Source organism: Strongylocentrotus purpuratus, unplaced genomic scaffold, assembly GCF_000002235.5.
Source record: "Strongylocentrotus purpuratus isolate Spur 01 unplaced genomic scaffold, Spur_5.0 spur5_scaffold_5, whole genome shotgun sequence".
NCBI lineage: Eukaryota > Metazoa > Echinodermata > Echinoidea > Camarodonta > Strongylocentrotidae > Strongylocentrotus > Strongylocentrotus purpuratus.
Window position 1 is genome coordinate 14,378,986 of NW_022145611.1, and position 26,885 is coordinate 14,405,870.

The following is a 26,885-nucleotide window of genomic DNA, read 5'->3' on the forward strand; positions in this document are numbered from 1 at the left end:
CTATCTCTCAATTTACTTGTCTTATTCCTAAAATATTAACAAAATAATCATAACACAAAGAGTGTTTCATATGAGGTTGATACACCGATGCGGGAATCAGAGAGAGAGGGAGAGAGAGAGAGTCAAGTCAAAGTATACTGAGAAGATATCCACCTACTTGATCTAATATAAAATTGTTTAAAAATTAATAATTCATTTAGGCTCATATAAATATACCTTTCTTTCTCTTTCCTTTATATAGAGAACAGCAAGGCGATGTTGACAATTGCATTAGATTATAGATATTACATGCTAAATAGTTGCTATCTGAGTAATCCCGTGCCTGTCTTGGCTTGGGCAGGCTATCTCTATCAGGGGAAAGACAACAAAATGCTCTGCAAAAGTCTGCAGTGATGATACAATGAGCTTGGTGTCCGTATCGAGATTGAAACATAAAATGTCAGAAATAGAGAACTGAGATTTTTTTAAATGCCAGAATCCGAGACCAATGGGCCACTTTCATGGATACCAGCACATCGCTGAATATATGGTCTTTTTGGTATTTATGGCTTAGATCGTCCTGAAAGTAAACATAACAACATCTTCTACACAAAGACCTTGTTTCTTTATTATGTGAGTATTCCTTTTAGAGGTGGCAAATTTAACATCTAAAATCTTACTTCAATACAAACTTGAGACATGGCCATCACTATTCAGCTCAATGGTGACCAGACAGCTCCAACTCTGTGTGATATAAAAATGATTTAAATAGAAAAATATTTCATCTGAAAGTATGGAACTGTAGACAAATAAATAAAAACAAATACACAGACAATCACAGCAACAAATACAATTTCCAAGTAATATACATTTCAGAGACAAAGTTCCAACAATTGCTACAAGTTTAATATTTTAGATTCATGTGTTGACTATGGCTCAGGTCCATGTATTATAGGTAGACTGTCTATGTGATGCATCGCTGAAATGCTAAAAAAAGGGGCAGCCAAAGAAAATTGATGGCAGTCTGTAAATTGGGAAGAAACTGTAACACGATCTTCAAAGCGAATGCCAGTCAATGTCTCATTTTAATTGCTATTTTACAGATTTGATTTCTTTTTTTTAAAGACGGAGTACTTTAGTCTTGATAACAAAGTGCTAACGTCATATTCGGCTATTCGCTCATCGTCTCAGTTACTGGTTCCAAACATCAGTCTGCCCATGAGGTTCACCGCGACATCATGCAAGTAACGGACTGGAGAAGGGCAAATATGTTTGGCGCTGATGTGGTCACCACGCCATTGTTTAGCACAAAATTGTTTGAAACCAATTACCTTGACAACTTGGGGTCATATGACATCCCACTTCTGTACATGGCATCAATATTTTTGATTTTTGATTTTTCTTTTTTTCTTGCTTTAGGAATATGGCTCAATTTACTACAGATCTACATACCGGTATATATTTTTTTAACTCTAGAAAAAAAAAGAAAAAAAAAACACCCCAAAACAAGAAACTAAAGCAAAGACTAAAATTGTGTCTGCATTAATGGAAACAATACTTAGATCTACAAGCCCAAAATACTTGTTTTTCCCATAAACAAATTGCATTATCATGTAACATTTGTTTTCTTCTTCTACCTTAACATTTTCTACAATAATACCACCTTAATTCTGTACTTATAATTATATAGGTCACAGTAGACCTACTGTATTGTTACATAACATGCACTGAGCCAAAGTTGGGTGGGCTGTCAGCTGATTGGAGTAGTGCATCAACATGGACCAACTATTCTAAATTCAGACATTTAATTCATTGACATTCAAACCGTCTCTTAAATCTACAACTCATCCCAAAAAAAGTGATCTAGACGTATATCATAATAATCTTAAACAAGTATAAGCTATGAATACATGATCATGATAGACAAAGAGCCCTCTAATTGATAAAATGATAATAATACACATATTCTTCGTCTGAGTCTGACACAACCTAGACGCAAGACTGGGTCTTGGATTAATAATCTAGGTTCACAAATTTGCATATCGGCTCGTCTGCTCTTAGCACAGTATACATTTAATTTCACACCAAAAAAGAGACAGAGGAGGAACATATGCAAAACATACCTTCTCTAATACTTGAAAATTACACAATGCATATTCTCTCATGTAAACTATACCTGTAAATAATCTTTCTTTGGTGAAACATCCGTACAAACAAGGGCAAGTCGTCGAAGTTCGCACACATGTTTGTGACAGATATGGGCTACAATGAACTATGAACTGAATTTAACACTTAATAGACAGGGGAGATTCATGCTATATAAACCAAAACGCTAAAAAAAAAATGTATATAACAAAATCATTTATTTCAATTGATTATGATTTACGCAAAAAGAAAGCCTCTGAATTATCAAGAATTATTTAATAATAATAATGAATTAAGCTTTTCATATATTACAGAAAATTGTTGTCGATATTTTTGTGATATTTTTTGAATTACTTTTTAAGCTCAACCCTTTCTAAATCGACTAGTCTTGTACCACGTGACGTCCAGCCAATGATATACGAGGACCCCCTGTGAAAAGAGATGTTGTTCAAGTCTACATGCATTGTGTATGTACTGTACGTACGACGTGTGTAATGTAAACGTATACAGCGCTATGCATGTAACGTAATTCAACGATTACCGCTAGATTTTCAGATGCGGATTCTACTGTTGATCTCAGCTGGCAAACCCAATGTAAAACATGTAATTTGCCGATTTTTCATGGTTTCATGAAAGACTTACCACAAAAATTTGTACCAGTCAAGATAAACACCGAGGAAATCATCTGTCTGTCGTCTGGAGAAAAAGAATCATGGTAAAGTATTTAACTTCGAAGAAATATATCACATATTTCACGAATTGTTTTGCGTGTGTTCTGCCTTCTGGCAATAGGCGAGTCGTGCTGCAATCCACATACAGTCGTAACGCATAAGATTTTAATGATGTGCAACAAATGGATGACAGGTAAAGGTGTCAATAAAACATCAATAATTGTCTTATCCATTCTGATTTATGTGATCATTATACAATTTACATGATTTCTTTACACAGGATAACATTATGATTTTAATCTTCGGGACAGATATCTGTGGTTAAGTGATAAAATGGTGTGTTAATTTTATGATTAATTTGCGAACTGCAGTGCGAGTGTAATGATTATTTATGGTGATTGATCATGATTCATTGGTCATTTTTGTCGTGAATCAGGATCAGTGCAGTGCTAAAATATGTTGTCTAAAATGATTGACTAAATGCTCTTTAATAGTGTTGCCTTGAAATTGAAACGGTTGTGTATCTCGGCATCTTTTTCTGAGACTAAAGTAAGGAGTAGTCTAAGGCTCCGTCGGTAAAGCATCTGCCTGTCAGACCAAAGATCTTGGGTTCGAATCCCACCCAGGCGGATGACTGAAGCCTGCATTGTGTGTTAACGTACCCCTCCCCTTGTTTCATAGACGCAGGCTATGTTAAGTGGAAAACACTTTGATAGGACGTTAAATGGAGAGTCACCACCCTTGCACGTGAAGAACCCACTGCTATGAGTACTATGGGAAACTCTGGTGTATTGGTCCACCTGCACACCCCAATCAGGCCGAGTATATAAGGCATCTGTAAGAATCTTCAGTATTGAAGGAGGCAGATTATCTTGAAGTAGAAGAAGAAGAAGTCTTTAACTTGCCAGAAAAAAGTTACAAGTATCAAGTATCTCTCTCTTGTATCCTTCCTCCGCTCAGGTCGGAGATCGTCGGCACTGTGAGTCTGCCGAAGTTACATAAATGGCTTTCTATAGGTCGTTAAGTAGATTTTGACGGGTTGTGTGAAGGTTGCGTATAAAATAAAGGATAAGGGTATGCAGCTGTGTTTTGGCACTACTGCTGATGTGCCCAGCAGGGAGAAATAGCACTGACTCCAAGAACAGCGCAGGCGCAGACTCGAAATATTGAGCAAACTGCTTTGTGTTGAGGTTATCCTTAATACGATTAATAAGGTCTTGATGCACAGATGATAGGGCTGGGCAAGTTGCAACAAGGTGCTCAACATCCTCTCGCTCTACCCGACACAGACGGCAGCAGTCATCAGTTGCCTTCCCGATCCTGACAAGCCTGACTTGGGTCAGGTAGACTTTGCAGGAGATCTGGGCTCTAATGGTGATAGCTGACCTCAAGTATCAAGTATCAAGTATCAAGTATCAAGTATCAAGTTTATTGGTCTTCCAGAAAACACATGTGACAAAATATAATAGAGTATAATCATAACAGTACAATGTAGAATAAAGGAAGACGAGGAGACCTTGGTTGAAGCACAGCTTGTTAAGTTAAGGCCCCCTCATATGATGTGACAAAGATAACTTATTCATGAATACAACAACAAATATGGAATATATAAAACTATTTACAAAATACTTTCAGAGAACAACTACCCAACGATGCATCGACCACAGCATGGATGACTACAGCAAGTATACCCAAAGATGCGCACATCCCCATCACACCGGGTGAGCTAACAAGCTCACCGTGTGTGAAAATTTGTCTGAAAATATGTATCATATGTGCAAAAAACCAACCCACCCATTGGTGGGCAATCTAATATGGACAAACCCAAGCTGACACCAAGTCGAGACATCAATGAGTTATTGATGAGCTCTCTGAGTGCAAAGGTCAAGTAGGAGTATATGGTATACGACCATGATGATCGACTTGACTGCACTCGCCACTCCGTGCATCATTACACTTTTTTTATTGAAAAGAGGAACAAAACTTATTCTATAAATAGTTGAATGATTTTGAAAAATGTAATCATGATTGGGAACCCTAGACCTTAAATGTCAGTGAACCTACATGTAGCATTTGATTTCAAATTAACAAATATTTTCTTTTATATTCCTGTAATAAAGGCTGTAGACGTAAAGGTCTAAAGTACTTCATCTGACAAGAATCTCATCAAAATTCAAGCAAGAACAAGACATTTTCACAAGAAAAAAAAGGCTGTGTTATTTTGACTGTTCAAAAATCACACTTGTTCCCATGTCTGTGTAGTCATTCAATAAACTTTTCTCCATACTTTTAATTTTTTACTTTTGTTGCTTGATAGAGACAAAATTCTTGTGTTTGTTGCATGATTTGTTTTCACAGAATCGCACACAAGGGCAATGCACAGACAGGGGTACTCTGGCCAATGGCCATACTTGTGGTGTGTGTATGATAACCTCATTATCATCACTGGACTTTGCAGGTAGATCTCTGACTCCCAAAGGAAGAAGAAGAAGAAGAAGGAGGAGCTTGCTTTAGATTTTAGATTTGATAAATTACACAAAGCCCTAACAAAAATTAATCTAGTTTTGTTTTACTCCAGTTGTAGGTTCAGATCTAGATATCATTTGGAAAAGGGTACTTCCCATCAAAGGTGTGGGAGACATTCATGGCTCATGTGGTTAACAAATAAAGATTGAATTTATTTATATATCTGGGCATGAATGCATATGGACAGATGGAAGTTATTTCAGTCAGAGTTGGCTTGTGCAGTTGTGTGAAACTTTTGTGTGACACTATTGTTAACATGTTGCTTTTACCTTAATTAAAAGTTGAATGTCAGTTATTTAAAGTTCATGTATTTCTTAACAGAATCAATTTTAAAAAGCTGATAATTTAAACCTAGTATACAAGCATGGAAGAAGCAAAATAAAATATGATCATTTTTTGTTCAAGTCTGATACTAGATCAGATTGTGTTCTTCTTCTTCCATTGAGTACAGTCCTCTTCGTTAGAGTACAGTCCTCTTTGTAGAGTATAGTCGTACTTGTAAATGAGGATGACATTTTATTTGGTAAAGTCATTGTTTCTTTTCATCTCCAGTGTTTTTGAAACATTCTCTCCAGTTGACATGTCCTCCCTTAGATATTTTTACTTGTATAGGCTATGTAGCTTTCAATATTCAAAGGTATCAAATCAAACTTTGATTAGGAATACATAAAACATTTTACTGACAATTTACCATTGATCTGTGATGTTGCACATGTACAGTGGTCTGTATGTTTATGATTAACGCAGCATGGACGGATGATAAAACAATTATCAATTTGCAAGTCATTTCTGTTTTAATTCTTAATACTTTGAGCTCATCAACATCCAACATTGTGTCTCTGAAAATGTCTACATACAATCTCTAAAATTCATTTATTGCACATGTTGAATAATTGATAGTGACATTTTATTTGATAAATTCAATGTTGTTTCTTTTCATTTCCAGGCTGGAGAGGGGCCTCCATTCCTGACAGTGGGTACTGACGTCAGTGCCAAATACAGGGGAGCTTTCTGTGAAGCAAAGGTCAAAGTGGTCAAGAAGTTGGTGAAATGCAAGGTAAGGTTATATCTTATCACACATTCATGCTTCATGCCAATAGGTGAATTCATCTTTCGTAGCCAAAAGGGCACTGATTGTGCCGATTGCTTGAGACAAGGAATTATGTAGTTGGATATACCAGTATATAAACAGCTTTTGGTGACAAGTAAAAGTGGCTAGATTTGTAACTCTATATAAGTATAGGAGTGACCGCCCCTCTAGCTCCCAATAGACAAATTGTCAAGCAAATTGAACCATAGTAAACTTGTTTATTAATCATTATTAATAACTTTGAACATTTGATTGCTTAGATGACATGTATTCGTAGTTTACTCAGGTGCCTGAAATGTGTTTTGATCAAGATAGAAATATTCATATATTTTGAATGTGAAAAAGCACAAAATAAAAATTGATCAATGTTTTTATTGGTGTTATAACAAGTTTAAGAATAGAACACTGTCATATCTTTATGATCTTTATCCAGCGATTAATACGTTATGATAATTAGGAACTTTCATGCCTGTTGCATGTAACTTGAGTTTGAACATGAGATGAAAGCAACAACTGTAATCACAATTAGTTCATTTACATTCTTGTATTTTGCAGATGTTAATCAATACTGTAAGTGTGTATCCTCAACTATCTTGTATATAACATTGGCTGAGCAATGAAGGGAAATTCATAATACTTTTATATTTATCATTATATTCAGATCAACTTCAAAAGGGGGACAAGCTGCATAGTCAGCGATGAATTTATCATAGGGAATTTGAAGGTAAGTTTGACAAGAGGTCAAGATTTTTTTTTTCTACATTTTTTCTACATTTTTCTACATTTCTTCTTCTACATTTCCTTACTTTCACGAATTACTGTAACTTTGACCAATCAGTGTCATGGATTTTACCATATATGTTGTGTTGACAGATTTTTTTTTTTAAAGAGAGATAATACTTTCACTGGAGCTTTTATATTTGCACTAAACATTGTCTGCTAATTATGTCCACAAATAGTTGTATAAGCAGATAAGTAAAATGTCTATTTTGAATAGACTGACATGTGGCAGTGAGCATGTCTCCTACAACTCATAAACTTATGAACTGAATCCATTTCCCTTTATACTGTTTCTAGAAATATCCATCAGTCCACCTAGAACGATTTCATGCAACTTATTTTCCCATGTGTATAGATTTGAATTACTTAACTTGGGCATAGCTTTTATTGATTACGTGGATTGGATTCCCGTACTTTCTATAATTGATGTGGTGGAATTATGTGAACAAACTTTTTATTGCTGTTTCTAGAAATATGCATCAGCACACTGGGAATGATTATGAGTTCATTCTCTTCAAGATTTGTCCAATGTGTAATACTCTAGTTACACCATGTACTTACATGAAGCTTGTGCGTAGTGTTTAATAGTTAAGAGAAGGTTGAGTTCTTGGAGAGGTGTAAAAGAATTTGTGAGCATTATCATTGTTATTATGCAAGTGTGAAAGAACATCAGAGAAAAAAATGTCCCCTAAAAAGGATGGCTCTTCAAATATGATTTGACATTAATCATGTCCATCTCATTGTGAAAGAATAATTGTTGCATTGCCGATTGATATCAAGCATATTCATATGTACGTCAAAGAACAGACCCACAACAAACACAAGACTGATATTTACTGCTCTGCTGATATGGCAACAGTATTCTATTAGTTATGAAAATTTAGCAGATGACATTTACTTGTACTGTGAGTGTTCTATAGCGTGTATTGGTGTAACAACAATACATGACATTTAATATTTCCTCTTATTTGTCATAAGAAGAATTATATCAATCTTGTGTTGCAGTTACATGTCAGTAAAGATTTAAGAACCTTGGCTACTGTGATAAGTATGCCAGCCATTTCATTTTAACAAATGGGTTGATTTTATAAAGAGAATTACACCCCTTCTTCAGTCAAGTTTCTATTGTTAATTTTTGATGCATAGAAATATGGTCGTAACGATTTTTCAGTATTGTTGAGTACATGAAAATGCCTTGCCAGGTAAGAGATTGTGTTCCAGACGATTAAACATAGTACCTGTACATATGCAAGATATTGAATAAATTGAATTACATTCCCATTGCATAGTCAACAATGCAATTTGATCGTGGGTCACTTAACTGCCAAGGTTAACTGAAGGACAAGCAGAATGACCTTTAATGTCACAGACATGCAGACTTGTCTAACCAACATCTGTTCCTGTCATTTACCATAGATACAATGTGTACTTTTACATCTACCGGTATAAAGGAAAGGATATAGACACGACAAAATATTTTTTGCGGGGTCAAAGGAAAAGGCTTTTATGTATACAAAAGGGACATGCTGGAACATGTTTACCTGAAGATCAGCCTGTGGTTCTTACCTGACATGTATGTATTGTTCCATGTCACTCTGCAAATGTCATCAATTTAAAGGGAAAGTCCCCCTTTAAATTTGTTATATGATAGAACTTTTTGAGATATTCATTGTTCTCCAAAGACAATATTTGATGATACCTGTAAAGTAGTCCTGTACCCTAAATACAATAATTCATTGAACACATGTTTTTACACATCTCCTGTATGAAATATCATTTTTGTATTCTATAAAGATTGGTGCCAAGGTAGAGGCTAAAATAACTGAAAGTAGTCCATATGAAGATGGAACAATTATGAAGCTGAATGATGCAAGTCTCTACACAGTTGGTAAGTGAGATCACCTTTTTGTAAACTGAATGATTTGTTTCACCACACCTTGACTCATGAAGAAATTAATAAAACTGAATGCGATAACAGGTACAAGATTCATTAAATGTTACTGAAAAGAACTTTGCTTTATACCAGCTATATTTACGAGGGATTGAGTATCCTACTTGGATGGCTCGGCAAATCTGCCCTGAAGGTTCTTATATTTTTTTTAAAAAGTGCAAAATACATATCATACTCACATATTTGTTTGGTGCGGTACATAAATAGATGTGCTGGTCAGCAACGTACATGTACATGTATATTTTAAAGAACATGCATGGCATCGTAATGTTTAACGTTGTGCGTTCATTCAATGTAATATTGTTGGTGTGTTAACTTGATGTTACCTGGAGTCTTTTGGGGCATATTCTGTTGTGAGGGAGTGGCACTTTTATCCAGCTTTTTGAACCTCTCTTTTTTCCTTTTATGCTCTCGCTTATAGTATTTGATGATGGTGATGAAAAGACTCTGCGAAGAACCTTGCTATGCTTGCAAGGAGAGAGACACTTTCATGAGAGTGAGGTAAGTGCTTTTATTTACTTGTCTTAACTTTCCAAGAAATGAATAATCACATGCAATTTTTTCTGCCTTTTTGATATCAATGAGGAGTTGTTTTATTTAACCATGCAATATGATAAATTTTTATAATGATCAACATATTTATGTAGTCTTGTGTGAGTACAATTTGTACTGCTAGATGAAAACAAGAAGCATGTAACATTAATTTGAGTTACGTCCGATGAAATTAATTACCCAACCTTATACAGTTTGGTATTTTCTTTCCATACTTGCAAACCGTAGATCACTTGCCGTTGAAGGATCCTCAGCAATGTCTGTTTCACTTGAGTTACACCTGATAAGCTTGATTGATTGATCAATCTAACATGTTTTGATAATCTTTCTTTTCTTTTCATGTGCAGACCTTAGATCACCTGCCATTGACAGATCCAGAGAACTTTGGTACTCCTGTCATGAAAGACAGCAGTAAGATGAGGAGAAAAAGAAGAATGAGTAATCGCTCACAGTAAGTCTTATATATCATGAACATTTAAACAAAATTATATCATTTTTTTATGTGTTTTTTTTAAATTGAAATATACAAATTTCCTTCAACTTGGGCCACATTAAATTGTTGTAAATCAATTAAAGAACATTGACTTTACCTCCCGTACTGAAGAATTTTGATTGCAAAAGCTGCCAATCTGTCTTCAGGGCATTCTGTAATTGTTATATCATTACAATAATCATAGCTTCCATATTCTTGGTCTGATTGTCCTCAACCCCCTCTATATCCGTTTACTTTCTTTCTCTCTAAAAATTGATTTGTTTATAAATTTTCTGCTCGTAATCAAATACTTAGTTTGGGGCTTAAATTCTTAGTTCATTGCACTTTGAAAAGATATAGAAATCACATCATTTTTTCATGTGGAAAGTCCAGTAATCTTGTACAAAAGGACAAGTGCAAAACGGGATAAGTGTAAGAATCCTGTTTCCAAGTGATGAAATTCCTTTTTTTGTATAAATACAGGAAGAGTGAAAGTGAAGAAGAGGAAGAGGAGGAGGAGGACAGCGACAGTGATTCTACCAAGAGACATCGTAAGGAGGAGCCTGAGGATGCCGTGGGCAAGATAGTCATTGTAGAGATGAACGAGAAGAGGAAGAATTCCTTCTTTCCTGCACTGGTGAGTAAACACCTACTTGATTCAATGGGTCTATAGCAGGCATGGAAGTGCTTTGCATTTAAGAAGCATTGGTCTTGAACAGTCCTCTGTGATACATACAAGACAGAGATATTCAGTATAGATTGAATTTGAAGATTATATCATTCCACTCTTCTGAGGAGCAAAACATGTGATATTCAATCCTGATGCTCATTCTTGTATTGAACACTGGAGAAGTCGATCACAATATCTGATGGTCATAGAAATGTCAGTTATTTTCAAGTTGATGATAAAATATGTTGTTTATATACAAGGTTAAATCCTCATATTGATTGATCGCTTGTTCTTTTATCCTTAATAGTTTGTGAATCTTTCATTATGTAATTGATATTGTCGGAAAATCATGCAAGAATTGAACGAGTATGTTTTTTAAGTCGTATATCATTTGTACCTTCTTCAGCATGTTCTGTGATAAGTGCAATTTTAAAAGATGTTCTATATGTATTCTCCATGTTGCTTGTTACAATCTTTTTATTTGTGAAGAGATAATAATAAGAAATAATGCATGAATCACTCTATTGAAACTGATATAATGTACCAGTAATGAGTTCTGATCTCTTTATTCTTTTCCTTTTGAAAAGGTTGTTGATCCAAGCTGTACAAAAGATGTCCAGACCAATCGGAAAGACTATATAGTGGCGCGATCATTCAAGGATAACAAATTGTAAGTGACTTACCGGTAGATAACACTTTCAGTTTGTATGTATTGTATTGAAATGCACTTTTTAATTAAGGAAATTATGTTGTTTCTTTGCAAGTATTAAATCAGTATTTAATATTCATGAATTCACTTGTTACCGATCATCTAGTTTCAATCTCCTAGTATGTAAACTACATGTATGTTTAAGATTTTGATTTAAATTGCTCATAGAGAAATAAATTTCAAATGCTTGGAAAGGAATCTCCAATTCAAACTTTACACAAATCTTAAGTAAAACATTATATATTTTAACTATGTAGTATAATTTTAATGAATAACTTGTAATCTTTAGTGATGATCCCATCCCTGTTGAAAAATTTCAAAATGTATGAATAGTCATGGATCAGATTGTCTTTGGAGACAACTATGATGACATATACTGTGGTTGTAGAAAGTGCAGATATATATAACAACTTTAGTAGACAGAGTAGCTCAAAGAAAGTGACACATCGATTTTGATTTATTTTGCGATAACAAGTAGAGTTGTAAGAAGTAAAATCTTTTATTTATTCAGTTCACTTCAGTTCACTTTATTCAACGATTTAAAATCAAATATCTTTATTTCAGCTACACTGTTTCCAGATCAAGTAGGAAACCATTTCTATCCAAGGATCATACGTACAAAGGGGATGTAGCTTCTCTCAAAGCAGGTAAGCGCAAAGACAACAAAATATTTAATTAGCTATGACATATCTGAGGGGAAAAAACGAAAGAGGTTTTCTTTAATGGTAACTTGCTTTTCTTTTGTATGCAAGATGTAGTATTTGTCCTAAGTAATTCTTAGAGCTCATTAGAATATAACTGAACATGCATACATTTATATAGGATATGAACTAACTTTAAGGCACATTTGATCTAGAGTGTATCTTACATTTTTCTTTTAATCAGATGCATTTCAAATGATTTGATAAAAAAATGTTTCTCTTCAGCTGATGTATAAACTACATTGTACTTTGTATTACTACACATCGTATCCATATAACCCTTAAATTCTACTGAGAGGTATTGCATGATTCCCCTGTTTAATAACAATGAAAGAAAATTATTGTAAAGAAATAGAAAAGTCATCATTAGTGAATGAATGTGGATATTTTATTGTGATTGAGGGTAATTAAATGTTATTCATCCCCACTATCCCTTTGGTCGTACAGCCAACGAGAAGGCAGTGACGTTCATCGACACTGGCCAGCTACCTCCCAATTGGGATATGGAGTTGCTAAAGAAGAAGAACAAGAGCGGTAAGCAGGTACAGGTGCAATCAGAGGATGAGACCAGCGAAGATTCATCCGATGATGAGTATGACATGGAGAAAGATGCCTGGCTTGCCTCACTGCACAAGTTCATGGAAGAAAGAGGTAAGAATCCATCTTGAGAGACAGGGGGTGGGGGAAGGGGGGGGGGGAGTGGGCATTGACTCTGTTAAAGGATATGAGCTAACACTCATCTTACTATTGGTTTATAATATATAGTTTGGGGAAAACTTGCTGGTACGAAGAGCGAAATGTTTCATATAGTCAAATGCAGTGTGTTTCAATGAATGGAGCAATGCGTTTGAAAGCAAGATGTTTAGGCGTTCAAGATTGAATGAATTTGTGAGTGCTCATTTTGGAGGCACAAATCCTGATAGACGCAGTCCATTTTTGTGACCAGGTAGTGAAGCTACTGCCTCAGCAGCATACCTGATTAGGAAAAAGAGAAGATAGCGGGAGAAATGGCATGACAAGAGGGGAGGGGGGGGGGGGGAGGAGAAGTATATGCAGAAATGAACCAAACCTGACGATAAACTAAATCAGAGTTTGTGGAGGAGATGCAATAAGAAAAGAACTGGTTATAGTAAAGAACATACTTTACTATTACAGTCAAACCTGTCTATAGCGACCACCCAAGGGAAACACACAAACATGGTATTTGTAGACAGGTGGTCACTAAAGCAGGTTTGACTGTATCTTCACCATTATTTGTAGAATGGCATTTCATATGGCAACCGTGTCTCTTTCAGGTACCCCTATCAACAAGCCACCGGTGCTAGGATACCGGGATCTCAACCTGTACAAGCTCTACAAGCTGGTCCAGGAACAGGAAGGCTGTCGTAAGGTGACCGACAGGCAGATGTGGAGACACATCATGACCAAGATGGGCATTCCGGTCCCCGCTACCCAACAGCCATACAACATTCACACCTCCTACAACAAGTCAGTACATGATCAAATTTTGGAGATATTGTGATTCAAAGTCATCATGTATATAAAATTGTCCATGGGAAAACGAGGAAGTTCTTACAAGGCAGGTGGCCTTCATATCCAAGTTTCCCCTTAAACGTGTTTTAAGGATGAAAAATCTTTAAAAGGAAAACAAAAATGAAGTCCTTACTAGACATGTGGTACCTTGTGTAAAGGATAGTGGCTAAAGCAGGTTTGACCACACAAGTCTAGCATCCTATTACCATGCAAATAAGTTTAGAAATTAAAGACCTGAAGATATTACATAACAATTACATAACTATAAGCATTATTTTGTTGATCTTACTAGTCAGTCTTGTGGGACGGTGGGACAAAATAATCAAAATTGGTATGAACATCAACATCACCAAGAAACAAATGCAGAATGGAAAATTTCTCTTGAAAAATGTATATTCATGCATTTGTGTACAGCTGCTTTTTATGACATATTTTCTTGGCATCCTCAGTTGAAATGAACATGAATCTGATAAAATTAGATGATGATTATCAATATCCAATTCTTCCTCTCTTTTTCTCAGGTACCTCTTTGCATTTGAGGAGTTCAATCGGAAAATGGGACCGGGACCTCGCGTCTTCACCCGTACCAGGCGGCGGTCTTTTGACAGGGGCTGGATATCCCCACCTCCAGTCATCAGCAGGCAACGGTCAGTGGCCAAGCAAGGGGTCAAAGACGAGCCGAGTGATAGGGAGGAAGAAGAAGAATCACCATCCAAGAAAAGGGTATGTGATTGAAGTCTTGTAGATCAGAATTTCGCACACATTCCATTAGACATTCGTGGTTATCAAGTGTATGCTTCTGCTGTCAAAGTTGTCATTAATGCCAAATTGGACAAAGTTCTGATAGACACAAATGGAGGTTATCCTTTGACGTTTCTATTTAATTAGTCAAATGAAAAGGGTCTTAAATGTATCCTTGCCTTTTAATGGTATCATAATGGTCTAGTACGAAGTATCACTTACATGCACTGCTTCTAGCTAATTTTTTTCAAAAATCAGGTTTGTTTCTTTTGGCTTTTTCATTAAAAGTCTCTTGGATACTCAACATGGAGCTCCTTTCATATAAAGGTATAACTGTATCATTGTTAGATTTTGCAGGAGATAATTGATCATGAAATTTTGCTGTTATTACACCCAGGTCACAAGAAAGAAAGGAGAGGATGCAGGCAAATCACAGGAACAGGAAGAAAGTAAACGAGAGACAAGGGAAGCCAAGACAAGGTCCAAGGAAACAGATAAGGAAGAGAAAGACACCAGTGACCGGGACGAGAAGAGATCAGGGAAGAAGTCTTTGAAAGACGACAAGGTCAAGGAAAGACTGCACAAGGACGTCAAGGACAAGGTCAAGGACAAACCTATCAAGGAGGACAATGTCAAGGACAAAGTTAAGGACAAATCTGACAAGGTCAAATCCTCCAAGGAGGACAAAGCCAAGGATAGATCAAAGGACACAGCTTCAAAGGAGAGCGATGAGAAGATAGGCGAGAAAGCAAATGAAGGAAAGGGGAAGGTGAAAGACACAAAAGGAAAAGAAGAAAAGACAAAGGAAGAGAAAGGGGATAGAAAGAAGGAGGAAAAGACAGAGGAAAAAGAGCTGGAAGCGAAAGGAAAGGAAAAGAGGGGCAAGAGCAGTGAAAGGGAGGAAGAAAGCGGTAGCCCCACTCCTCAAGTCCAACACATGTAAGTTTCTTACAGATTTCAAATATATATTTGTCTTAACTGGTCAAAAATGAAGAGAGTCTCGCCCACGAGTATAAAGGTGTTGCTTGATTTGATGTTCATGTACTACTTGAAAATTTTATAGAATAACCCTCAATTATTTACATTATTATCAAATGAATGATCATAGAGATTTAGTGTGCACATTTCCAGTTTGTTTTTAAAAAAAATTAAAAAGGTTGCCTATTTGTTAGGCAGTTAGAAAATGTTCCATGTCTGTGACAATACCTATTCTAAGTCTGTGAGAATACCTTTTCCAAGTCTGAAAATACCTTTTCCAAGTCTTTGACGATACCTTTTCCATGTATGCGTTTTCCTCTCGTAATGGCAGTATTGTCCTGAATGCATTTTCATTTATTTTCCTGTAGCACTGGTGCTGGCTATGAGGTTGGAGAGAAGGTTCATGTCCATTATGGAAGGGGAAGAACAGAGAAAATATACGAAGCTAAGGTGAGTTGCAGGAAGATGTATGCAAGGAATTTAATTGCTTAGTGTTTTATGTTTAACTTCTATGTTTCATGTTTTTATTCAGTGTAAACATGGCAACATTTTGCTCAATTTCTATTCCTTAATGATTGGTTTAAAAACTTAACTTGAGAGAAATTATACCATGATTAGAGAATAACATCCTATGTTTCAACGTTGTATTCGTTCTGGACTAGAAAGTTCAAAACAAAAGGAGCCCAATATGAGTTGTCTGAAATATCTTTTGTACCACATCTGGCAATGTGCAATCTTTCTTGCAATACAAGTGTCTTTTATGAACATCAGGATTTTATGTTTTCACTGGAGTTTCCCAAACCTCTGTAACCATTTCTGTTGGTTTTCTCTTACCAGTATTTCAATATATTTCTTCTTTCAGGTTGTAGACATCGAACTGAAGGGCAAGGATCACGTCTTCACAGTCCATTACACAGGCTGGAATAATAGGTATGACGAGGCTGTCAAGATGAGTCGCATTGTAGGCTCTGCTGAAAAGAAAAAGAAAAAGTCAACTCCTAAAGGGAAACAACCTGAGAAGGAGAAGACCAAAAAGGATGTGGAGAGAAGAGATAAAGAAGAACAGCAAAGAAAGGAAAAAGAAGAGGCAGACAGGAGGGAACAAGAAGAAAAAGAGAGGAGGGCGAGACAGGAACAAGAACAGAAAGAAAAGGAAGAAGCAGAGAGACTTGAAAAGGCAAGAGCAGAAAAAGAAAGGCAGGAAAAGGAAAGGCAAGAGAAGCTAGAAAGGGAGAGGAAGGAGAAGTTGGAAAGGGAGAGACTTGAAAAGGAGCGAAAGGAAAAGCAGGAAAGAGAAAAGAAAGAAAGACTAGAGAGAGAACAGCGAGAAAAGGAACAGCAGGAGAGATTAGAGAAAGAGCGACAGGAACGAGACAGGAAAGAAAAGCAAGAAAAGGAGAGGAAAGAGAAGCAGGAGAAGGACAAAAGAGAAAAGCTGGAGCGAGAGAAGAAGGAAAAGGAGAAGTTGGAACAGGAGAAGCAGGAGAAAGAACTAGCTGACAAGGCCAAGGAAGCTGAAAGAGAACGAAAGGAGAAGGCAGGAAAGGAAGGCAAGAAGACACCAACCGGAAAGCGAGGTCGTCCATCTCTTAGCAAGACATCTCCAGCGCCTCAGACTCCTCCAAGGACCACTCCATCATCTGCAAGGGGGAAATCCCCCTCTCCCGGGTCAGTCTTCTCACAGAGGTCCATGAGATCTGATAGGAAGAGTCTCACAGAATCACCATTTGCAATGGGACTCAATGGTGAGATAAATGTTCTGCCTTGATTCTACTAGCAAAATATAGAAGCCTTAGTAGGTACAAATGAAAGCTAGGGATTAGGAAATTCCAGAGTCAAGAAATTCAATTTTTTTTTTGCACTGCTGCATAATTTTTAAGAAACAAATAATATGACAGCATGATCTTGTGTAAAATGATATTGACAGTTGCTGTTCCTGCTTCAAGCAATTTGCAAGGTTAAGTGTCCTAATCCATTAATTTTGGAGAATTAAACATTCACAACCTGGGCCGCCCACTAAAGTAATAAAATTGTGTGGTTTTATAGTAGCATCAGAACTTTAGATATCACATATTTTAATCAGTTACAATGTTTATTCTGTAAGAATAGATGTTTTTCTAAACGCTTTTCTGTATATTTTATTCACAGTACGGTCTCGAGGCAAAAGGTCGTCAACTGGGGAATACAGAAGAGGTGTTGATGGTGAGTGCAGTCACTTTGAGTCACAGTTATGCCTTGACAAAGTTTATGAATATCACATTGAGGAAAAAATTGTGATTCAAATTGCCGATGTAACGAGTATGGTGTGTGTTTATTCCATTAATTTAAAACCTACTTCAGCATTTTTGATGTTGATTGGTAGAACTAGTCATTGTGCAGGAACAATTATGTATCTTTGTATCTTTATCACATACATTAGAGATTATTACCATTCGACAATGATATATAATTAATGTTATTTTAAAGCAAAAATTAAATTCTCCCCCCCCCCCCCAAAAAAAAACCCCTTTCTTTCAGTGTGTTTGTTATTGACAGTGTATCTACAATAATGGATCATTAATTTGTGATGTAAATTGTCCCTTGTACCACAGATTCAGACAGTGACTACGATGAGTTGGATGACCTGTCTGAAAGCCAGCAGTCTACTCAAGATAGTGAAGACTCCCAACAGAAAGACACTAGTGTCCAGGAGCCCGAGGACCATGACGACAGTGCGTCAACAAAGACTGAAGACTATGCTGCAACTCTGATCAAAATCAGCGAAGAGAAGCTAAACTTTGATGACGACTTAGACGAAGGACCCCCGACACTCACGGCTGAAGTGGCACCAGAGACTGTAGAAGCCAGGCTGCAGGAAGTAGATTCAGAAGCACCCAAGGTGGAAGAAGAGGATAAGGTATCAGGAGAGAAGGAGGGAAGGTTAAAGACAAAGAAAGAATCCAAGATCAGGCTGAGGAAGTCGATAGACAAGGAGAGAGATGGTAAGGATTCAGCAAACGAATCCATGAAAGGAGAGAAGGTTGCTGGGAAGGATGGTTCCAAAGGCAACAACGATCTTGATGATTCTAAGGAGAAGATAGACGATACTCCTGTTCTGGAACGACAGATACCCATGGAAGCTGAACTGAAGGTGAAGTTGGAGGATCTGAAGCAAGAGACCAAGGGTTCTGCATCAGATGCTGATAAATCAACAGAGAAGAAGAAGGGTAGGAGGAAAGGAAGGAAGAGCATTGAGAGTAGAAAGAGGAGCAAAGCAGAAGCGGATGCTGCAGAAGTCTCAGAGAAATCAGAAGCCTCGGAAGCATCAGAACCAAAGAAGAAACAAGCCAAGGTCGACAGGAGGAAATCCGACAAGGGAGGGAAGAAGTCCAAGGTACATGAGGCCAAAACACCTGCTGATAACACAGACAGTGACTTTGGGACCAGCTCTGTCGATGACAAGTCCATTCCAGGAACCAGCAAATCTTTCATGACAACTCCACCTACCACACCAGAGAGTTCTCCTAAGATGCAATCTCCAGCACGCGAAGAAGAACTTCAGATACAGACGGAAGAACAGAGCAGCAACAAGAGCGACAGTGATGCCCTGATTGAAGTAGCAAATCTTGATGACAGAGAAACATCGCAGACCAGAGAGAATGACACTCCTCTTGCTAGCTCTGCACCACCAAAGAAAGGCACACAGTCATCCCAGCAGGCTTCCCCTAAGAAGAGGCGGAGGGGTTTGTCAGAGTCGGAACCCACCAAGAGACGCAGGAAGCACAGCAGGAGGCGACAGTCGTCCATCTCTGAGAGGCAGCAGTCTGCCAAGGAACGAGGCAATAACAACAGCAGCGATACCGATGAGAGCAGGTCAGAGAGCAGATTGACCTCGAGCTCAGCCAAGCGTCAGGTGACGCTCAAGAAATATGCTGGTTCTTTGCCTCCATCAAGAGTGGCTGACAGCAGTGGGCAAGATGGGGCTGAAAAACAGCGCAGATGGAACTTCCTTGTTGGTGAGTGTGTTCACTTTTTATTCACTTAATTTTCACAAAACATATGAGTGTGCATCGTCACTAAAACCACTTTCCAAAATTTGTGTAAACTTCTCTCAATATGCATTAAAACATTTTATTCATGCACTTCTGTTTGACATGCATGAAACTGTATAAAAACCAAAATTGGACATCACAGTACTCTTCATATCATGACATCATGTCTGTTTCAGGGCTTAAATTAATCCAAGGCCACCAAGGCCATGGCCGTGGATGCCCTTTTGATTGGCCTCAATGCCCCTCTCATTGGCCTTGGAGATTTTTTGTGCCCTTTCCAATTCTTCTCATTTGTGCTGTAATATAGGAATGTGCCCTACAGAAAAGTGGCCTTGCCCAAAAAATATTGAAATTTAAGGGCTGCTGTTTGTCAAAAGTATGTTTACATTGATATTTTAAATCTGTTTATAAGGTACAAGAGCCCCTATGCAATTGTCCATAATTTTTGCTTAGGAGATGGAAATAATCTTTACAAGGAAAACGTACTTGAACAGTCTCATAAATAGAGATAGAATAATAAATAGTAATTATTCTAAAGGTATTGCATCAACTGACATAATGAGGTGATATGTGCCAAAAATCATGCATTGAGCACATACAAAGGTCCTGAAAAGTGTTCTTAAAAAGTAAAGAAATTGTATATCATTCAAGATGCAAGAACAGTGAACATGTTCCTGCCTGCCTGCCTGCTTATCTTATGTTATAATTCCTTTATCCTCCAGATCTGAGCAACGTAAAGGAACCTGATGAAAGGATAGCCATAATCCAGCATCAACTGACAGAATTACGCTCGGTCTATCTACAGCTCAAACAAGAAGTGGCAACTATCGACAGGAGGAGAAAAAAATTCCGCAAGAAGGAGAGAGAAGGTAATCTAATCTTTCAATGGTGTCATCATCCCCCTCTCCTCCAAGTACATGAAGGAAGGTTTGACAAGAAGGAAAAGTAGCACTCTGGCTAAATAGAGTCTATCCACACAAATATGACATCCTTATGAGTGAACCAGCTTTGGTTCATTTTGGGGTTCACTTTGTATTTTTTAGGGGGTCACTCATTAGGTCAAACACCACTAAAATCCATGCACATTAAAGCGGGTAATGACATTGACTAAAATATGTATTTTAGGGTTAAATGCACTTACAACGATTGTCAGTTTTGTTTGTGGGGCCTAGAAGGTTGGGAGCCATTGGTTTAAAATGTAGTTCTAATGGTCTTGAATTTTCCCAAGGCATATAATTGATTCACACCCCAAGTCAAAATATTTGGTGGTCATCTTAATGTCCAGATATGTCCCCCACGTGTTGAATACTGCAACTCCATGAATGAGATTCTGAAAAGAGAAAGAAGTGTGTGTCATTGTCTTCTTCTACAGCTCTGGGCCCTGTCTTTCAAAGAATTGATATCAATCGCAATTGTACATAAGAGATAGGAGACTGCAAACTTGCAATTGATTAAGAGGACTTGCGATTTATTTGGTTCAATCGCAAACTCTTTGTAAGACAGGGCCCTGATGTCCATACCTATTTTTACCAACCATTTTCTCATCCTTCTGTTTCTGTTTCTGCGTTCGCAGCTGCTCACGTGATGGCTGGCGTTGCGCTAGGTCACTGCCTATCCCAGGGTCAGGAGAGGATGGAGTCAGGTGGTGGATCATAGCAACAAGCCCCACCCCTAGTTACGTCCCCCACCCACCAGGCCGTCACAGGTGACGGTGGTACAGTATGCAGGGTCAGCAAATAAAAGGAACCTCAGTATTAATCCATCGAGCCATGTCAAACAGGAAAGTGGATATAGATTCAGTGATTGTACTTCTTCTAAACACACTACGCTTGAAATATACAGAGATGGTATTCGTGTTATAATGTTCCCAGGAACACTAAAATCAGTTCATGCTGCACCTGTGCTATAGACTTCATGAGAAAGAAGGAAAGACAAAATTTTCTTTTATTTAGACCTCCTCACCAAATCATATTTTTATATAAACATGCAATTTATTGTTTGTCCATGGATGCATGTTAGTCGTTAAGAACCCCTCCCCCTACGACACTTGCAGATTAAGTGTAAGATACAAGATAGGCATTAGGTGTTTGGGAGCTAGGCACAATGTAAACAAATAGGTCACATCATCAGATGTAATACTGTTAAGGAAAAAAAATATTTCAAACATTCCACTATTGCCTCATCATTTGTAACAGGAATGCAAAGATTTTGCTTGAGCGTAAAGTACTGTAGGAGAAGTTGGGTTTGTTAAATTGTGTCCATTTTACGAGACATGATCCTGAACAAGTCCATTCAGGCATCCTGCCGTTTTTTTATCAGTATTTACTGCACACTTTTTGGTGGAAAAGTTTCTATCTTGCTCTTTCACAATTTTTGAGACATTCAATCTCGTCAATTAGGTTTCATGCATTTTCTCTGTGGAATTTCATGTCCCCCCCCCCTCCCCCTCAAAAAAAAACAACTGCTTGATGGGTCTTTTAATTCCTTTAAAATCTGCAGGTCATATGATAGCATAGCATATTTTCAAGTGGAGTTTGTTTCAAACTTCTGATGTTTAAAAAACCTCCAAGAGGACCAACTGATAGCTTTTGCCTTGTTATGCCCCAAATCAAGCCAGCTTACATGTGTTTATTGTTCCTTGTACTGTCTATGCCAACCTAAACATTGGATTTCACTGGTACTTTGGGAGTACTGCTAGCTGTATTGACATCTAGGCATGGTGATATCAGTTTGTACAGTCAAATCCGCTTTAACAACTGTATGTATTGAAAGACTACCTGTCTATAAAGTATTTGCAATGCAAAGTGGTGATAGTGTGAGTTCTGCGATATGTAGTCATTGAAATTTCTTGGGAATTGAAATTAGGACAATGCAACTTTTTCTCCTTGACCAATCTTATACTCAAGATATGGCAGATTTCAGATTCATGAATTCTTTTTGCATTATACTATTTCTCGTAATATACTTCATTTTGTGTGACCTGAAAAAGAAAATAAAACAAATAACAACAGTGGACTGAATCTTAACAAGATTTGGAAGGAAAATGACATTTATACATACCTGTCAATAAGGATTCCATGTTTTTTCATTGCAAGAATGAATAATATAAAAAATAAACATATGTGCATGAAAAGAAGCACTTTCCAATTCATCTGTTCGGAAACAGAAGGGTGTTAGGTCAGTGTTAAACTATAAGAGTTAACACCCTTCTGGCTCCAAACTGATGCTATACTGTGCTTCACCAATATAACATTGTAATTATGTGTGTTAAACCAAGTACTGAAAGTAATTCTGTTTTCATGAGATAGAGGACAAACCATGGGAGCCAAATGGACCTTTTTGTTATTACCATTTCATACTGCTTTTGTTTTGTGAATTGACATCATATTTTTGTTTTCATAACGAATACCAGAAAGGTGACATATAATAGTAATTAATCACTTAGCAAATCTTCTCGCATACGAATGCAACCTATACTATTGTAAGAGACTATTTTTGGAGGCCAACAACAAAGAAAAGTAGTCATTACCCCTGAGACATGAATAGATGTTATGTTTGCCTGAACACAAAGTGAATTGATGAGGTATGACATAATGTGCTTCCAAGAGTACTAAGTGGCTTAGATAATCCACCATTCGTCTACTACTGTTTCGTTTGTATCGATGTGTGTTAAACCAACACTGCACCATGCATAGGAGTTCTGCTACACAAACATGTGCACTGGTAGGTATGTATCAGAGCAAAGTGCCTCCTTATTGTGCCAAAAAATGACTAAAATACTGCAAATAGATCCGCAGAGGATTGTCTATTCTTCCAGGCTAAATGTAATGGTATGACAGAAGAAGACAAAATTGATGCTTTTATGAAATGAAATGCTTCAATGGAATTTACTCTGTCTCCTTTCGCTGTGTAGAACCCATAGGGAAGACAGTTTGTTGTATTTTTGTCAGTGATAATGTGCTGCAGGTCAGTTTTCTAGTGCGTAAAGTTTTTTGAAGTGAAATAATAAAGCGAGTGGGAGTTGTTCATTTGAATGTAATATGCTCGGATATGCTGATTTAAGTTATGCAAAGATATCAATGTGATAATTGTTTATTGAGCGTGGAGGTGAATAAGCAGAATGGATTTGAATATGATGTGATTACTTTTTTGTATTATTGTCATTATTATTGACTAACAAACCACCAAATACACCAAGCTATCTTGAATATCTGGGGTTAAAACCAAAGTTTTGTTATGGACAAGCTGCAGTAGGAAAGGGGGCAAAGTGTTGATGATAATGGATGGTTTGATTTCAAAAGGTTTAATTAATTGATTTATAAGTTGTGGTGCAAACTTTATCTTGTGACTCAAACTAGCAATGCAATACCAATTTTGAAGCATCGAGTTAAGAGACAAATGATACTGATTGATTTTTGTTTATTTTACCTTCTGATTTTTATATTGAATTAACACAATTCCATTTACCCCCCCCCCCCCTTGTGCATTATTGCTAGTTGAGGAGCACTGTTAGCTTCAGTTGTTTTTATTTTCATTACTTTGTACTTTCAGCCTCTAATGGCCAAATCCATTCATTAATAAGCGACTGTATTCTTTTGATAGATGATTTTCCCACACTATATTTGGTATTTCTTTGTCATGTAGACAGTAGGCTTTACTGGTTATACTGCAAACTCTGGAGGGATACCGTAACGTATATTAAAATACCGATAACGAAACATTTCAGTGGAGTTCAAAGGGATGAGTTGGTGGATTAAAGCACAGTTCAAATTTTTTTTAAAGCATCAAGCATATGATGTTAGCTTCATCGACTACTTTATAGCATTCATTAAGATGGACCTTCACACAATGTTTCTTTCGTGTGTGTTTGCTTTTCGCCTGACTTTGCCAAATTTGACTTTGAGGGTGATGACTAATATCAATAGTGGAAAAGGATTCCATTTTTGCAGAATCTTGAATTCTTGATCAATTTGTGACGTATGTCCTATCTCGTTGAGAAGAGAGCTTCAACCTGCCAAAAAGTATTTATTGTTTGTCAACTGAAGGAAATATTGATGCATTTTATATCATGTGTGTCGTACATTTGTATAAGTACCATGTGTAAAAGCATGCGTTGTATAACGGTAATGGTGTGACTATATATTAGCTTATCATGTTCAAGATGTCTTTGATTTTGATTTATGAATTTCTGGAATTGTCGCTTGATCAAATAATATGAATTTAAGTGCAAGAATGTATCTGTGAAGATCGTGTGCATAAGAGCTTTGTTTTATTTTCTTTATGTTACATTTAGAATACAGAAACATGTCCCCCGGAACCTGTATACAGTGCATTAGAAAACTGGGTTTTACTAAATATGACAGTAATGACACATTTAGTATTGTTACGAAAAGTTGACCTGTGAACTTTAAATTAACTTATATGTGTGTAAATTTCCCTCACAATTGTGCTTTTTTCTGCATGTAAATGTTCAATAATACTTGAAATACTTGTAGGTGTTGGCAGGTAGCTGGCAATAACAAATATTCTTACATGTTTCGTTGGTTTGTGTATAGATTGAATTTGAATGCATTGTATAGCTGTACAAATAGAATATTATGCATTATTGTAAATGGAAGTAATGTACGTTTATTGTGTATGTGAACATAATATATTCCATGTTGTGTAAAGAGAAGAAATTTATTCCTTCGGCTAGTATTCATTAGTATTGAATATTGAAACAACCAGCCAAACTTAAAGAAAGAAATAGGTGAATTTTCTTTTTCATGGGAGACATATATTTTGTACCAGATAAAACAAAATTTCAGAGAGATAAAAAGAGTCAAATTTGAATTAAATTATATAAAATTATATATGTAATTTAAGTCATTCCAATGTGGTACAATAAAGCTAGTATACTGGTTTTTCCTTTTAAAAATGTGTTCTGAAAATATTTTCAGGGCACTGGCTGACAGTTTTTGAAAAAGCAGAGTGTGAACAAAATGACAGTGTTTATTGTCATCCAATTTTTTAGGAAGGGTGAGGAATTCCCTTCTGGTGGTTTAGACTTTCATGGATTCTAATTAATTGATGGTAAATTACTTCATATACTTTTCAATTCATGTCCCCAAGAGGAGGTGATTTCTCCCGTTATTGACATGGGTGGGACGATCAACATACAATTCTTTTTCTTCAATCAACCAGCAGAGACTCTTGCTCCAATTTATCCTGGGGAGGAGGTTGAGCCAGCCATGTTAAGAAGAATCACTGAGGAAGAGGTTGAATGCAATCTGAACCAAGAACTTTAACTTTTTTTTTTCTTTATCTTTTTTTTTCTTTTTAAGCAGAAGTGTTCTCTCTCCATACCTGAGAAGCATTCATTTGTAGATATGTAGATTAAAATGTGTGGGTTTTAGTAGAACGGCTTACTCATCATGAAGTACATTTTTCGCATACTAGTTTAGTAATTGCTACTTTCTGTACTTTCCTTTTCTGAACTCTCTGTCGATGTGGATGTGATACACTTTTATGCTCACAATCCAATAAAATCTTGCCTTCTAGATTTTGAAGAAAAAAAAACTTGAGTGAAAAGAGTGTTTCTTTAATGTTTTATAATTTTGTGTCAGTTTGGTTTAATTTTTTGTCATTTGTTCTTGCTTATCCTTCTAAGTGTCCTTTCTGTCCCCCTCTCTCTCTCTCTCTCTCTCTCTCTCTACCAGTTTTGTATATATTTATCTTCATCTCTCTCTCTCTCCATCTGTCTGCCCCCCTCTCTTTCTCTCTCTTCCATGTTCATTTCTAAATTGCTAATAACATGACACTCTTACATCACAATCTTAAGCATGTTGAGTTTCAATTCAAGAAGATCACAATGTAAATGAAAATGAAATGAACAATCCATTTGGCCAATAGTTATGTGAAAATATGATAAATTGACATATCCGAATATAAGCTTGTCTCATAAATAATTTATTCAAGGTCTTTCAAAGAAGTTAATAGTAATGTACCGTTCATAAATATTTTTCATTCATCATCAAAACTAAAGTTCCTCTAAAATCAGTATAAACCTTGGTATGGTGTAATGCCTTTTGCCCTCGGGATCCCCTGTACCTCATTACCCCAAGAAGAATTCATTGAACACGTAAGTAGGTGAAAATAAAAAAAAGTAACATTAATTTTCTCCTTTTTTTAATCTTAACAAAAGATGTGTAACAAAATTTGAAGCAATCCAATATGTCACATGTTCAAACTTGAGGTAGGGTTTCAAATTCACATTCTAACCAAATTGTGCCAATTTGAAGAGAGTTGATACACTACCAAGAAAGGAAGATCGGATCATTCCCAAAGTAGATAATACAGGCACAGAATATTTATATA

General features: G+C 36.6%; 1 protein-coding gene across 1 annotated transcript; it reads left to right on the top strand.

Moving 5' to 3' along the window:
- The first annotated feature begins 2,615 nt into the window (after nt 1-2,615).
- LOC589247 (AT-rich interactive domain-containing protein 4A) lies at nt 2,616-26,087 on the top strand. Its single transcript, XM_030998316.1, has 19 exons — nt 2,616-2,839; nt 6,268-6,378; nt 7,073-7,135; nt 8,986-9,079; nt 9,564-9,643; nt 10,042-10,145; nt 10,650-10,803; nt 11,424-11,506; nt 12,110-12,192; nt 12,694-12,897; nt 13,542-13,734; nt 14,301-14,502; nt 14,918-15,459; nt 15,867-15,948; nt 16,361-17,243; nt 17,647-17,700; nt 18,090-19,493; nt 20,252-20,398; nt 21,103-26,087. The coding sequence occupies exons 1-19, from the start codon at nt 2,837-2,839 to the stop codon at nt 21,183-21,185; spliced, it is 4,569 nt and encodes a 1,522-aa protein (XP_030854176.1). The 5' UTR covers nt 2,616-2,836; the 3' UTR covers nt 21,186-26,087.
- The last annotated feature ends 798 nt before the right edge of the window (nt 26,088-26,885 follow it).